General features: G+C 40.4%; 1 protein-coding gene across 2 annotated transcripts in view; it reads right to left on the bottom strand.

Moving 5' to 3' along the window:
* ITGB1 (integrin subunit beta 1) overlaps window positions 1-15,986 on the bottom strand; it is a 43,725-nt gene that overhangs the window by 9,278 nt on the left and 18,461 nt on the right. For both annotated transcript variants that reach the window (XM_029077991.2, XM_029077990.1), the window contains 12 exons: window positions 12,874-12,940; window positions 12,608-12,693; window positions 11,255-11,477; window positions 9,700-9,870; window positions 8,573-8,811; window positions 7,821-7,976; window positions 5,788-5,883; window positions 5,379-5,468; window positions 4,280-4,420; window positions 3,860-4,062; window positions 2,211-2,449; window positions 406-628 (listed from right to left, as the gene is read on the bottom strand). In XM_029077991.2, coding sequence (XP_028933824.1) covers window positions 406-628; window positions 2,211-2,449; window positions 3,860-4,062; window positions 4,280-4,420; window positions 5,379-5,468; window positions 5,788-5,883; window positions 7,821-7,976; window positions 8,573-8,811; window positions 9,700-9,870; window positions 11,255-11,477; window positions 12,608-12,693; window positions 12,874-12,940 — 1,934 coding nt within the window. Of the gene's footprint in view, window positions 1-405; window positions 629-2,210; window positions 2,450-3,859; window positions 4,063-4,279; window positions 4,421-5,378; window positions 5,469-5,787; window positions 5,884-7,820; window positions 7,977-8,572; window positions 8,812-9,699; window positions 9,871-11,254; window positions 11,478-12,607; window positions 12,694-12,873; window positions 12,941-15,986 lie in introns of those variants that run through there.

The following is a 15,986-nucleotide window of genomic DNA, read 5'->3' as shown; positions in this document are numbered from 1 at the left end:
TCTATCCATCCATATCCAACTCCTTATTGTGCTGAACTAAGTAAGCACTTGAGATAATGCAACCCTAGCAAACCTCGCATGCCCTGTTTATAATTTACTGATAAAAATTATTTTGTGAAAGCACAAGGAAGCACACCACCCAAGGGGGCAGCAGTACCAATGACTGAATGTGAAAAAATATACATGTAAGTTCTGGGCTCGTGTTAAGGGTGGGCACTGGGCTATGACTCGGGACGGCTTTGAAGACGGGGCGAGCTACAGACTGGGGAGGGTCATCTGCCTTGGGAACAAAAGCTGGTTATTTAAGATATGCTTCTGGGTGATCAATGTTGTACTGGTACTTTTACCTCTAAACCTCCAACACCCATCTGTCCAAAGACATGTGACTGAGCCGCCCACACTTACTTGTGTTCGGCGCAGACTCCCAGGCAGGTCTGACACATCTCACAGGTCGGCCCTTGGAATTTGGGATCCGTGCATTTGCAGGAGCCGCACTCACAGATCCCGCGGCCATTGCAGATCTGTCCGTTTGATGCCAAACACGAAGAGGTATCCAGTGAACAATCACATGCGCTGCCAGTGAAGTTGGGGTTACACTCACACACACGACATTTACAGACCCCATTTCCTACAAGTTAAACAAGGTTTTAATTCACAGTACCATCAGCAGCACACTGTCGCAGTATCACTCTTTTTAAAATTCTAAGATAAAATAAAGGAGTTGGGTGGGGGAGGTGGGAAAGGGGGCTGGTTTATAAGGGGAAAAATTTTCAGTTTCTTTTCTTAGGTTCATGGTTTTTTCAATTAGCTTTAAGAGATGTCCAACAGCGCCACACACATACCAGCAGACAATGCATTGGGAGATGATTATTCTCCACCTGGACACTCACATCTGCTTTTCCTAAAAACCGAACACAGAATCCTTAGGCCGCCCTTCTCGACTTGCAGAAAAAGTAATGTCTTTAGAGTACTATGAGAAGTTTAGTTTAGGCCTCTAAAGCTATTACCTGCCCTGGCACCAGAAAAAGTGGTGGTGCCTTTATTTCATATCCAGGTTCAGTGTTTTTGATACCGCCTCTGCTAAGAGAATCTCCAGATTTTGATTGGGCATTCAGGAAAATAAGTTTAAAATCATGGGTCTGACTTCTCATTGATCCTCTGAAACCATTGGTGGCTAAGTCTATATGGTCAGGTGTCTAAAATGACAAGAAAATGAGATAAAAAGGAAAGGAGAAGGAGGGGAAATGGAGAAAGAAGGTTAGAAGAAGGGAAGGAACAGAAAAAAGAGGACTTGGAGCAAGAGCTATGAAGAGTAGGAGGGAAAGAAAAAGTTATCTTCTGCTATAGCCATTTCTCACCTCCTGTAGCTTTTCAAGCTTAATGCACTCTGAACAAGGCCACATGCTGACATTGAAAGCTTCCCTGCTCTAGACACCCACACATTACCCCATGTAACTGGCCCTTGGGGTTACACTCACACACACGACATTTACAGACCCCATTTCCTACAAGTTAAACAAGGTTTTAATTCACAGTACCATCAGCAGCACACTGTCGCAGTATCACTCTTTTTAAAATTCTAAGATAAAATAAAGGAGTTGGGTGGGGGAGGTGGGAAAGGGGGCTGGTTTATAAGGGGAAAAATTTTCAGACCTTTCCTAGCTCCTATGGTTTTGATATGGTTCCTGCAGACCAGTGTGGGGATGAGGATTTTTGATTAAGGTTGCTTCCACAGTACAGAGTGCTCTGGAACAGGCAGCAGAGGCTGAGGGAGGAACAGTCCCTGCAGGCTCTTTTACATCTAATTAAATCAATGCCACCAGAGGGGATGAAGAGACCTCTTCTCTCTTCCAGACTGGACTTACCTCTACCCACACATAGACAACCTGCCGGCCGACCCTTTGATTATCAGGACAGGAAAATGGAGGCACCTACTGAAGTGTCCTGTGACGTGAAGGCAAAAGCCAGTGCCTAGGGTTTGCCACACTGCAAAAAGACACTTCCTTAAGAGGACTAGTGGGTGGTTACGTCACTCGCTTTTGTCAAACCCAGACTAAAAGACAATAATTCTGATGATGAGAAGACAAGACTCGAGCTAGTGACCTAATTCGAGATTTACCAAGTTTGAGTTCCTTAGACACCTGGCGTTCCACATCTCATGCTCTCAAACTGGGTAAAGTTAAGATATCAAATTATGAACCCCTCCTCACCTCCACAAATCAAGCCATTGGATCGATCACAGTTGAAATTGTCACATTCACAGAATTTGCCGGAATAGACTTCGTTTGTGTTATCCCTCTTCCTACACACACACTGTCCACATACACACTCTCCATTGTTACTACAGATTTCTGAACTATTTTCCTTTCTACAGTAAGCATCCATGTCTTCACTGTTTACTTCATCTGTGCTGCACTCACAGTGTCTACCAACACGTCCCTCGTTGCACCTAGAAAGAGAAGGAATATATTCCAAAATATTCAGCCATTTGAAAGTAAAGCAGTGCAAAACTACTAGCTACTAAGAACAAGTCATGCAGAAGTCCTGCTGATAATGGAAAATATGGCACAGGAAATAACAGTGTCAGTAGCAGCTTCTTCAAACACCTAGGACACTCTATATATATAGCAGCCATGCAAATTAGCATGGCACGCCGGCCCAGGGTCTGAAAGAAATCCGGGTGCAGGCAGGAATTTAAATAAAGATTAAAAATATAGCCTTGAGACGTGATGTACGTGTCCAGTTACTTATGCTCACTGATATCGGCTGCATCATTATAACGATATTGGAAACTGTGGGAAGGGGAACCTTTTTGTAAACTGACCAGGTTTTTTTTTTGTAGATGAATAGTTTCAAAAAGAAGTATCTTTGAATTCAGGGATATTTACCTGGAAATGAAAAAATTAATGATGCAAAACTATGAATCCAGCGCTTAGAACAGTGCTCGGCACATAGTAAGCGCTTAACAAATACCAACATTATTATGAATGCGTTTGTGATAGGATGCCCTCTGGTTTGCAAACAGGCCCTATTTTTTTTTCTTTTTCCCCAACAGTCCCTGCCCAACACAGGAGCAGCGTGGTCTAGTGGAAAGAGTATGGGCCTGGGAGTCAGACGACCTGGGTTCTAACCCCACATCTGCCACTTATCTGCTGTGTAACCTTGGGCAAATCACTTTCACTTCTCTGTGCCTCAGTTACCTCATCTGCCACAGGTGGGTTACGGCTTTGTGTGAGCCCTATGTGAGACAGGGATGGTGTCGAACCCATTCATCTTGTATCTACCCCAGTGCTTGGTACAGTGGCTGGCACAAAGTAAACATTTAGCAAAAGTATGACTGAAAAAAACCAACAGTGCTTTCATTAAAGTTCATTTGAGGCCAATATGTAATATCAAAATTACAACACTAGCACCAGTGTCTAAAGAGGAAATGACATGAGTGTATTTAAACTGAAGATTGGGTTGACTTTTTTACTGGAAAAGCATCTGTTTGAAAACAAAATTAAAAAAAACCATAAAAAACAAAACCCTAAACAAACTTGATGCTGTTGTTGCCCGAGTAAACTTCCAACTACATTTTAAAATCTTACAAGTCACATTTCATCTTCAGTTTCTTTTTCATAATTTAAAAAAATGTGATGCATTTTAAAGACAGTGAGGGGGCCAGGAAAGAAATCAAAAACAAAAAACAACCAAAAAAACCCAACAGCCCCTTTAACTGCTGCAGGGCAGCAGAACTAACATTTCTTTTTGCGAATTATTCCATTTTGAATCCGGAAGACTTTCAATGCAAATTGGATAAAGGCAAAAATACAGCTCCTTGCATGTTCTAAGCCAGTTTTTCCAATCGCTGTCTTACCTGCAAGCTCCACATTCGAATGTTCCATTTCCACCATGACACTTGGAGCTCTCAGGGATACCCTCATTCTGGCATTCACACTCACAGATGAACTGAAGATTTATTTCTACTTCTTCAGTGAAACCCAGAGGCTTAATTTTGATAGTTTCATTTTGCCCCTTTTTAGGACATTTGTTTGCAGTTACGCTAATTTCAAACTGAACCTGGAGAGGAAGTGAAGAAAAAAGACAAATTATAATACCGGAAATTGAAATGGTTTTAACCTAAAACAATGGATCCAAAAGTAGTCTTTCAGAAGTTAGATTTGTAAGGTTAAATGCTCTTAATTATAAAAATATTATTTATTTTCAGTGCAGCAGCCTGAACATATTGTAATGAATCATATATCACATTATGTATTATAATAAATATAATACATACCTCATCTCCAATTGAAATGTTAGAACATTTTCTCCCATTTTCTCCTGTACCATTTACTCCGTTTTTACAGTAAGATTTGTAATTTATTGTTACTCCTTCAGGCAATTTGCTGTTTTCCAAAATGACTTCTGAAGATAGGGACTAAAATTAAAAGTAATTAAATATTGCATAAAATATTAAATTCTGGTTTGAAATAAATGGATCAGAGTATTAAATTAAATGGGCTTCTGTGGAAGACTTTTCAAGCACTGACTAATTGAATCAATCAATCAATCAATGGAATCTGAGCACTTAACTATGTACACAGCACTTTATGATGAAATATTTGGAAATACCCAGAACAGGCAAATGTAATTGAATTATATTTTTTTAAGCAAGATAACAGAAAAAAACCATTCACTTTAAGGACTGGCAATAAAGAAGATTTCTCTTTCAATGTTCTGTGACTTTGACAATCAAGCATCACCATTAGTAAATATTTGCTGAGTACACTTTTCTGAACTAGACCATGGAACAAAGTCCTAGAAAGGAGAATATACCTCTCCCTATCATAATACAATTTCCTGCCCACTCCACGCCCCTGCCTACCAAGGGCACAACAGGCTCAAGCAGACAAAATGCACAGTAGATCTTTGGGATATGACCATCAAATGCCCAGTAGATTTGGGTAAAAGGCAGGAAAAGGCATATTCCTTGAGGCCAGCAACAGGGCTAAGTTGGCAGGATATAAAAGAAGCTTCTCCCTTTCCTACTGCTTCCTTTACTGGAGCCAACTAAGTGATTGACCCATGTCCGTAACCAAGGAGAAGGATATTTGGGGGGAGAATAGGAGAACTGGGAGGTGGATAGAAGCTTTAATTTCCAACATCTGATTTGCAGTGAGGGGAACAATGAAAAAGTGTCTGAAACAGGTCTTTGCATCTTTTGAACAAAACATGCAGTTTTATTTTTGCTATGTGTAGTATTAGGGTTATTCCAACTCCAACTTTTTACCTAATGGCATCCAGGCACTCAGATAAGCATACATAGACAGAGAGAAGAAGCAACATTTTATTAAAGGGATCAAAGTTAAATACAACTCTACTTAAAATGTACTTACATTGTATGCATCAATGATCAACTGAATCACATTGCTGGAATTTGCCGACAGGGTTCCTACAGCTGACTTCGGGATCAAATTTTTCAATTCCTTTAAATTTTTAAAGACGGAAATTAAAATCAGAAAAAAATTTAAAGAATACATCACATTAAACATTTTTAAATGAATATTCTAATGTAAGTGAAACAAATGAATGGAAACTGGCCAACCAATTTGGGGTCCATCTAAATGAGACAGATGGGATGCTACAAAAAGTGATTTCGAAACACCTCAATTCCCCCCCCAGAATGACTGATGGAATTTTCACACATTGTGATTAAAACGATTTTCATTTTTCACTTTTGAAGATTAAACAACATTCAGAAATTGGTTGTTTTTGGTCTCAGAGACAGCATTCTTTATTTTTTACCTTGTAAACAGCCTGAAATTCTTCTGTAACTGCAAAAATTGTCTGAATATTATTTTCACTGAGTTTCTGCACAAGATGAGCAATTGAGGGATAGTCCTGTGAAAATAAATAGTGATAAGCAGCAAATAAGTGATTTAAGCCATAAGCCATAAAAAGGGTTTTCAGTCAAGCTGCAGAAAATAATGACACACTGGAAATTGATTAAATATGATAAAAGATCATGCAACTTGTAAACCTTTAGGAATTAAGGTCTATCAAACTGTCACTGAAAAAGGTTATTTTATGATTTTCTTTTCTTTCAAAATTAGGACTTCACCTAGGCGTTGGCACAATAAAGTATGTTTGAAATAAACCTGAACATGTATTTTAGATACAACACCCATTATTGACTAAATTATCTTATTCCCAAATGGAAAGCCTAAGAATTTTCATAAGGCTTTGCTAAGAATTACAACAGATTTAAAAAGGAAAACAGAATGATACACTTACCTACGCCACTCTATGAAGAGACCCATTTTCGTTTCCTAGGTGGAATATCATTCAGCACCATGAGATCAGTAAAGTGGTTCTGTCCCCTTCTCCCTGCAGTTATTCTCCTGGGCTGCTGGGCTGTAGTGGCTGCTCGCCCCCACCCTACCTGACTCCTGGGCCAGGTCTGGGCTACACCAGTCCAGAGTGGCCATCCTAGAGTCTCCCAAGACTTCTGATTAACCTCAGGGCATCCCAGTGAAACTGGACCGGTTCGATTTTTCTTTTTAAACCTGTTGAAATTCTAAATCACTCAGAAACCTTCAGCTGACAGTGGTTCTCTTGAGCTGGCTTTGCCGAGCCCCAGCGCCTGCCAGGGATTGTGCTGGGGCTACTCAGCCCCCTAGCTAAGGCTTCTAGGATGTTCCACTGGCCCGGCCAATTAGAGCTCCCTGGAGGCCCCTGAGGTCTGTATGGTGTTAAACGGTAGAAAGTGTGTACCCTGGGAGCTCTATGCCACTGTGGGGACTGATCAGAACACAGCCATACTACAGAGCTCTTTCTGTTCCACTGAGAAAACATTAAGCTTTATTGTGATTTGTAGGTACCCGTCTTTGAGAAACACAGGAAGAAAGTATTGTGCGAAAGAGCAAGTGGAACCAAAACACTATGAAGATCATGTTCTGTGTCTCATCTATAACTTAAATATATATCCAATCTATTCCCTCTTGATTCAGGCTGCTGATTTCTGAAACAAAGATATTAAAACTCTGCCTTGGGTGTTCCGCCTCAAATGAAAATGGGTGAAAATGGGTGAGAGACAGGAAAAGAGAAACATTTTCCCGAAGTTTCAAAGGAGTTAACTTTAAATCCAGTTCGGAACAGGTGATGGTAGAGTGTGCCCTCCTACCAGACAGTGCAGGAGCCACATATCACCCTTCTGCAGGAGGCTGAGGAAGGCAGAATCCTGTTTCCCCATTTTGGGAATTTTGATGTTGAGGCAGCTTCCACAAGGACTATGTGACCAAGGGAAGTGAGATTCTTGAAGGCTGCTTCTCCTTCACCCTACCACCAAGTAGTGTTCAAATGGAATTTTTACTACTGATATTTTTATTACTGAATTTTCACTTGTATTCACTGATTTTTACATTATGTTTGTTTGTTCTATGTGTCTTACCACCCCATTTAAACTGCAAGTACCTGATGAACCAGGACCATCAACTAATTTCTTGAAATTACCCCGCATATTTAACAGTAAGCCAATAATAACAGTCATGTTCCTTTTATAGATGTGTAAAGACAGGAATCTAAAATATGCTGAGCTATGAGGACATGGAACATGAAAAAGGAACTTGAGTAGATATTGAAAATAGGTGAAAGGTATGAGTAAAGGACTCAGAGTCAGGACCTGAGGAGCTGATATATGGTGAATTATGCCAAGAATGAGCCAAAAAATATGGGAAAAGGAAAAAAAAGGTTTTAATTAACAATGTAATAGACAAGGAAAAATGAACGGTGGTGAATAAGGAAAGCAGCAGAAGAGATGGAGTGGTGTCTGTACTTACATAGTAATGGCTCATGGTGTACACATTATTTTCCAGGTGACACCGTCCATCATTTGGTAAAACAATTCCACCAAGTTTACCGTCTCCAGCAAAGTGAAACCCAGCATCCGTGGAAAAAACCAGTAGCCGTGTAACATTTCTCCAGCCAATTAGTGACTTGGAAATAAAAAAGTGACCTTTAATCTTAAAATACCAGATATTTTTTATAACAATTTGCCCAACAGTCTCAGAAAATACACAAAGGCAACTAAAAAGAGAACTTAGTTTATAAATGTTTCCTATCTGAATAGGTAGATGGATTTTGAAGTTCACCAATGTATTCTCTTGGATAGGACTTGATCCCTAACATTAAAGTATGGGGAAAAAACAAACTTATTTCCTGGGTTAGGATTCCAATCTCTCCATACATATCAGGGAAGAGCAGTACTGGGAAGGAGAGGTCTAAGATCAGCAACAGAATCAAGCAAGGGGATTATTGGCTGGGCTTCTCCAATCAAACTCCAGGCTAGTTGACAGGCCAGTAGGCCTTGAATAAATAAGACACTTTTACGCTGAACAAAGGATGACATTATGAGAGCCCATTATGTACAAAACACTTTCCATCTGAGGGGTCTTCAAACACTCTATAGACATAGTAGCCTGGAAAAGAGAAATGGGAACTGAATATTCACTTGTTTCAGCAGAACAGGGGTCAGATTTCTTGTCTGAAATGAAACACAAAGAATAACCAGCAGCAGCAAATGAGTACTTACTCCACAAACTGCAACCTGCATGATGGCATCAAATCCACCTTCAGGAGAATCCAGATTTCCAGAGATATGTTGTTTACCTACAAGCTCATTAAACACTTCTCCCTTGTCTGTAAGATTGAGCACATTTTTGTAGCTGAATGGACTAGTGCAGTTCTGATCACCAGTGCAAGGGTTCCTGAGTTTAGCTGGAGTTGTACTGATATACGGCATCACAGTTTTTTCCACAAAGGAACCAAAACCTAAAGAAAAACATTATCTTTTCTGTCAGTTTAAAACAAATTTAGCTGCTAGAATATGCTGTTAACTACCATCCCATTCAATCTATATGCCCTTTTGAAAATCTTCCTTTTTAACCTACTGCCTTCCCAGGCAAAGTCAAAATATGGGCTTATATGACTACACAATGGGCAAAATATGGATTTCATGGTCCACTTTTCACAGGCTCAAAAATCTACCACCACAAAAACACACCTGCCCCTAAAACATACCCAGATTCCATTTCGCCCTAACACTTTCTTTTTGAAGCAGTCCTATTCCAGTCCCCTGGAGACCTTCATCTAAACTCCTTCCTTCTGCTTCTCAACAATCCCATTCCTAACCTCTTTACATCTTCCAGTTCATGCACATATCCAACTAACATCATCCTCATTCCCAATCCCTACTTGCTTTTTGGAACAGATTGAAAAAGACTGCCAAGTATGCTCACGACTCTGGCAATAGCTACCTTAAGATATATCTCTTAATGAGAGATCAAAGTGGCAACTTAAAAACTTTTGCTTTCCCCAGGTAATCCTTTACAGAAACATAAACCCTATCCCTAGCCCACCTCAAACTCCAGTTGCCCTCTGTATCATTTTGAGGCAGAGCTAGATGCAGCCAAGTACCCATTGGGGTGCAGAGGGGCTTGTAGTCCTAGGGAACACAAGGGTCACATGCAAACCCACTCAGGGAGGACTGTAGAGAGTGTGACTAGACTTCTCTTTATCCCTCTGGGGCTGGGGGGGGGGGGGGGGCGGGGAGAGAATGTCTATGTATTCCTGGAAAAAAAGAGATTCATCCTCTTCTGAGTCAAAAAAGAAATGAGTAAGATCAATCAAGCCAACCCCAAACATAAATCTGCCTCTTACCAATTCGGAAATCTGAAGTGATCCTCTTCATTTCATACATTAGATCTGTCCCAAGGCTTTTCACGTTCTCTAAATCATCTTTCATGGAGTATGAAAGATCCATAAGGTAGTAAAGATCAATAGGATAGTCTTCAGCTCGCTTGAATTTTAATGCAAATGTCTGTGGTTCCCCTAAATTCCAAATAGGAGATTAAATGAATTTACTAAAAATTAATCAAAGTGAACAAACAAGAAAAATTTCATAAGTATACCATGTCTAATATTCTACTATAAGCTTGATGTGGGCAGGGACTGAATTCATTCATTCAATAGTATTTATTGAGTGCTTACTATGTGCAGAGCACTGTACTAAGCGCTTGGAATGTACAATTCAGCAACAGATAGAGACAATCCCTGCCCATTGACGGGCTCACAGTCTAATCGGGGGAGACAGATGGACAAAAACAAGACAACTTCATCACAAGAAGTAGAATCAAGGCGATGTACCTCCAAACCCCTTCGCTAAACCCTCATCCCGCCCGCCAGAAGATCAGAGAGGGGGCCGGGGGGTGGGAACCATCACTGCTCGACTGACATTCGACTGAATCTGTTATACTGTACTCTTCCAATAGGTTAGTACAGTACTCTACACACACTAAGTGCTCAATAAATACCATTGACTGATTGCTATAAGCTTTTTGGAGGGCATGGAGTGTGTCTTTTGTTTCCAATGAATTCTTTCAAGCACTTACTACTGTGCTCTGTACCCAGCAGGAGCTCAATCAATATCATTTCTTTTAATGGACTGAAATGCTAAAATTTTTAATAAAAATGGAAAAGGCATAAAGTAAGTAGACACAATTCCTGCTCTTAAGGAGTTTACAACTAAGTGGAGGAGACATCAAAGTGCTTAGGGAGTAGTGGCTTAAGTGACTAGGTGACACAGTTAAGGAGGGAAAACAGGATGGGGCTATGAGAGATTAGTCTGGGAAGGCCTCCTGTAGGAAATGTAGCTTTAGTAAGGGCTTTGAGGGGAGAAGAGTGGTCTTTTGGATAAGAAGGGAGAGGGAATTCCAGGAAGGAGGAAGTGCACTGACGTAGATATGAAATTGAATTAGCTTCTGGGTTCACTCCCAGTACACCACATCAACCCAGTCACCTCCATCACTTACGTATTTATTTTAACTCTCCTTCAGCACTACCGTAAATGAATACTATCAACTGTAGAGACAGATCATTTATTCTGATTACCATATTTGTGAATATTTGTATGTCTACTTCCCTATTAGAGTGTACGCTCCTTGTTGGTATGGCACAGCTTCTGCATACCTTCCTAAGCACTTAATACATCACACCCAATAGGTGCCCAATAAATACTTTTACTTCTGCTACCACTCCTACTTTAAAATGACTCTACTGGCCTTGAACACTACACAGTAATAAGTGATAGATTTCATTCAGAAAATGTATTCAAAGCTGTTTATCCCTGATGAAGCAGCAAATGGCCTGCACAATACTCAAACTGCAGAACTGGAATAGTAAAGCAGACCCTTTTGGAGTCAAGATTTTTCCATACCTGATCGCAGTTTTAATACTAATTGCTGGGGCTGGATTTGGGTAATATCTTCTGGTTGGAGCTTCTCTGCAGTTCCTTTGCTGCGGTTGGTCACATTTTTATTTTTTCGTATGTTTTTGGAACCTCGGGGATTTTCTATATCCTCTGGAAGACAGCCCTTACTTTTCAATGCTGCCAAATCATCACACCGGGCAGAGGTAGGCATTCCTTCTTGTAAAAATGTCTAAGACATGCAAAAATATATACACATATGAAAATACCGCACTCAAACCTACTGAAAATTCATAAAGTGGGATAGATCTTGGCACTAAAAAAAAAAAAAGGAATTCCAGGTATCTGGCTATGGATTTTTCTGGTACAAATCTCTGGCTTTTGGCCAAGACTCCCTTCCTCCCCACCCCTCCTAAATGCACTCACATTTTCCATCATCGTCAAGTTTGGGGTAGAGGGAGAAGGGAAATTCTAGCTCTCTTGTACTGTGGAAAGGCACAGGCACACTGACCTCACCGTGGGAGAATGAGCACTGGTTGTGAACCAGATGAGCAGCTTGGCCTAATGAAAAGAGCATGTGTCTAGGAGTCAGAGGACTTGGCTTGTAATCCCAGCTCTGTCGCTTGCCTGTTGTGTGATCTTGAGCAAGACACTTAACTTTCCCTGGACTTCAGTGTTTTCAACTGTAAAATGGGAATTCAGTAACTGTTCTCCTTCCTTCTCAGACTATGAGCCCTATGTGGGATAAGGCCTGTGTCTGTCCTGATTAACTTGTAGATCTACCCCAGTGCTTAGAATAGTGCTTGACACATAGTAAGTGCTTAACAAATACCATAATAGCCACCCATCATTTCTGTCTAACCAGGAAGGCCTTCTGATACGAGTGAGTTGGGTACTGAGTTCTGATGGACACGGAGGATGTGAACTACTATAGAGTTTGGTAGTTAGGGAAGGGGGGAGGTCTTTTCCAGGATATTTTGTGGGAGAAAATTCAAAGACAGAGAAGGGAAAAGGAAACATAGGGGATTTTTTAAAAATGGTGTTTAAGTGCCAGGAACTCTAGCAAGCGCTGAGGTAGATACACAATAATCAGGTTGGACACGGTCCTTGTCTGACACACAGGGCTCACAGTCTTAATCCCCATTATACAGATGTGGTAACTGAGGTACAGAGAAGTTAAGTGACTACCCCAAGGTCAAAAAAAGCAGACAAACTGTAGAGCCAAGATTAGAACCCAGGTCCTCTGGCTCCCAGGCCCTTGCTCTTTCCACTAGACCATGCTGTTTAGAACAGAGCGAAAGGGCACTGTGTTTAGGGTCTCTGAAAATCTCCAAGACAGAAAAACATAACAGAAACACTTACTGAGTTGGTGCACCATCCACAATTTGGCCCTGCCTGTATGCATTCCCCACATGATTTTGCATTTGCTTTTAGACACTCATTTCCACCTATCAGAGACAAAAGATCATTTTAATGCAGGATTATGCCATAAGCAATAAAAGGCAGATCCAAGTAAAAGCAATTATAATGAACACATTAAATGACTGGCTCGAAACTAGGTGCATGGAAGTTCATTAAATGCAAAATAAATCACTTTGGTCAAGTAAAGAATTTAAAAGCCTTTTTACCTGTTTGGCCAAATACTTTGCAGATGGAGCAGCTGGCCAACACAAAGAAAATATGCTGTAAATTCATCTGAAAAGAAAATTTGACATATTTAGCTAAATTACAAAACTAAACCCAAAGCAAAAATTTAGCCCCACCATCCTCCACAAGTAATAGTTGTGTGTCCTTTAAACAGTCTGTCTTTCCTAGTCAGATCAGAATAAGAGGAGAAAGGATGGTTGGCTCTCATAACTCTACTAGGAAAAAAACCACAAATGAATATTTCAATGCTTTAAGAACAGAAGTGACTTGGAAGAAAATCTGGAACTGGAATTCTTCAGACTTGGCAAAATGGAGCCCTTCAAGAGCCCGGGAGAAATCAGAGGTTGAGATGAAGAGTTAATTGGATTCTCAATTTCTAATCAAGAAAACCTACCCTGTAGAAACACAAACACTGAAAAGATCCAGCTATTCTAAAAATGTTTGCCACTTAAGTGTTTTTAAATGAAAAATAAACAACAGCTGGGCATTAGGGTAAGCAGTTCGCTGCTGTTTATCACTCACATGCCAGAGCAGAGACTGGAAGTTGAAGAGTGGGTGGGAGTTGGAGGCTTGGAAAAAAGGGTAAGGCAAAGGCAGTTCCCCTTCTCCTATGTTCCCCATCCCTCCCACTACAAGGCAGAGCCCCAGGGACTGCATTTTGACAACTGAGGGCCCTACTTCCCCTAACTACAGAATTCAAACTTGAGGCTGAAGATACAATTCTGGTGTAGGTACAGGGCTGAATCCCTAATCACCAGATCAGCATGCAGGTTTTCAAAAAACAAAAATGAAAAAAACTCAAGTTGCCATCTTTTCTTAGCGTCTGCAATCTTTCTGTGTCTTTTGTTTCATGAATTCTGTTGCCAGTTTTCTTGCCCCATTTTTATTCTCTTAAGATTGTGATCCCCTTGAGGACCAGGGATTGTGTCTAATTCCTACCAGTGTAGCCTTTTCTAAACATCTAATAATATTCTGCCCTGTACATAATAAAAACTTAAAAAACACTATTAATATCACTCTCATGGCAAGAAACAAAAGAGATGGGAAGAAATACCTGATTTATCAAGAAAACTTAGGCAGACAAAACTGAGAAATAAATGACACGCAAATCAGTAGAGTAATGCTGGTCAATGACATCTTGAGATGTTTACTAAAATAGGTGATTTGAAGAATTCCTTACGTCTTTTCCAGGCGAATTAGAACAGAGAGAAGGAGTAGATAAAAAAGGGAATGAATGTATAGGAGAATCATCACAACAAGAAACTGACAATTAAGCTAATAAATCTTCCTTATTCATTTAATATTAATAAACACTCAAATGTGGGTAAATAATAATAATGATGGCATTTGTTAAGCGCTTACTATGTGCCAAGCACTGTTCTAAGCACTGGGGTAGATACAAGGTAATAAGGTTGTCCCTGGTGGGGCTCACAGTCTTAATCCCCACTTTCCAGATGAGGTAACTGAGGCACAGAGAAGTTAAGTGACTTTCCCAAGGTCACACAGCAGACAAGTGACTGAGCAGGGATCAGAACCCACCACCTCTGACCCCCAAGCCCGTGCTCTTTCCATTGAGCCACGCTGCTTCTAAAGAAAGGGTTATACCTTAACAATAACATCTATTGGCTCCCTTCTAATTATACATTTATAATTTAACCTCAGAGAAATAACAAAAACTTATCACATTACTAATTAACTTGTTCCACATAAAACAGTAACAAATGGCATTAAAAGTAATACTTCAGGAAAGCCTACTTATTTCGCTCTCTCAAGATAGCTTCCTTTTCATAAAATGTGTGTTTACCCCATTTTTCCTTTCGATAAACTGGTAAAATGATAAGATTTGGAGTTAGTGAAATAATCAAATCCATCATATTTATCTTGATCTATTCATAGGCTTTTCACAAGAAAAAAATGACTTCAGATTTTTCAAAATACTTATATACACTTAGAAACTTGGAAACAGTTTGAAGATAAATCTTCAAAAAATACACTCACGACACCATGTGGTTATCGGAGCAAAACAGTCCCCCAAAGGCTGACCAGGGACATGTATGCCCTTGGAAGAAGCAAGCCGAGGCCCCAAAATTCCTGGCGCCCAGCCTGATCTGAACGCAACCCAAAGTCCCAATGTCCCAGTAGCTTCATGGGAGCCCGCCCTCATATCTGAATGTGCAATGTGGTGCACAGACATCGGGCACCTGTAATTGCTAGTCAAACCTTGAAATCTTCTCTGAATGTCCAGCACAGTAGTGCCATGGCTGCTGTATCTGCCAGTTGACGGACACTCCAAACTAGGGAACTCACACTGGTGCCATTTTGTGCCTCACTCTGTGCCATTTTACGCTACACCCAGTTGCGGAACATGGAAGAGCTTTGGTTTTCCATTTATACTATTCATTCGGCTACATTCAAAGAGTTGGGCAAGGTAAGGTTGCAGTACTAAGAAATTAACAACCGATCACCTTTTAAGGACTTCCTAGTATTGGCTGAATAATAAATCCACACAGACTACATAATAATCCAACAAAGATGAGACATCAGTGCTGTTAGCTATGACTGAAATGGCCGGGAACAGAAGTGCTTCTGAGGAAACACATCACCCAAGTGAATGCAGTTCTGGGCAGTCACCACACAAAGGGAACAGAACTAAATGTTTGTTCCATATATGGACAGGCCTGGGCAGCTGCAGTATAGCCTCCTTTTCACTAGTCAGTTCCTGAATTCCATAAACATAGCCATTCTCCAATGCTGTTCAATTCAAATTTACCTAATATCAGAGACTTTCTACAGACTGCCTAGTCTTTAGCAAGCCACTGAAGCACTGTTCTCACAATTATACTTTTTAAATGAAAATAACATAGTTGGCTTCCTACTGCCAAAACAATTTCTATTTATCTCAGGGTAATTTTGATGGCTGAGCCAACCCAGATTGCCTATAACATTTAGACACTGCAAAAATCCTTTTCTGACACCTCCATTTACAGAACTGAAATACACATACACTGGCTTTTTGCTTAGTGTTCGGAAGAAAAATCAATATATAACAAGTATTTGAGTTCCTACTGTGGGAGGCTATAATAGACGCAAAAGA

Source organism: Ornithorhynchus anatinus, chromosome 13, assembly GCF_004115215.2.
Source record: "Ornithorhynchus anatinus isolate Pmale09 chromosome 13, mOrnAna1.pri.v4, whole genome shotgun sequence".
NCBI classification, from domain to species: Eukaryota; Metazoa; Chordata; class Mammalia; order Monotremata; family Ornithorhynchidae; genus Ornithorhynchus; species Ornithorhynchus anatinus.
Note: the sequence above shows the minus strand (reverse complement) of the source record. Positions and strands in the feature narration are given on the sequence as shown.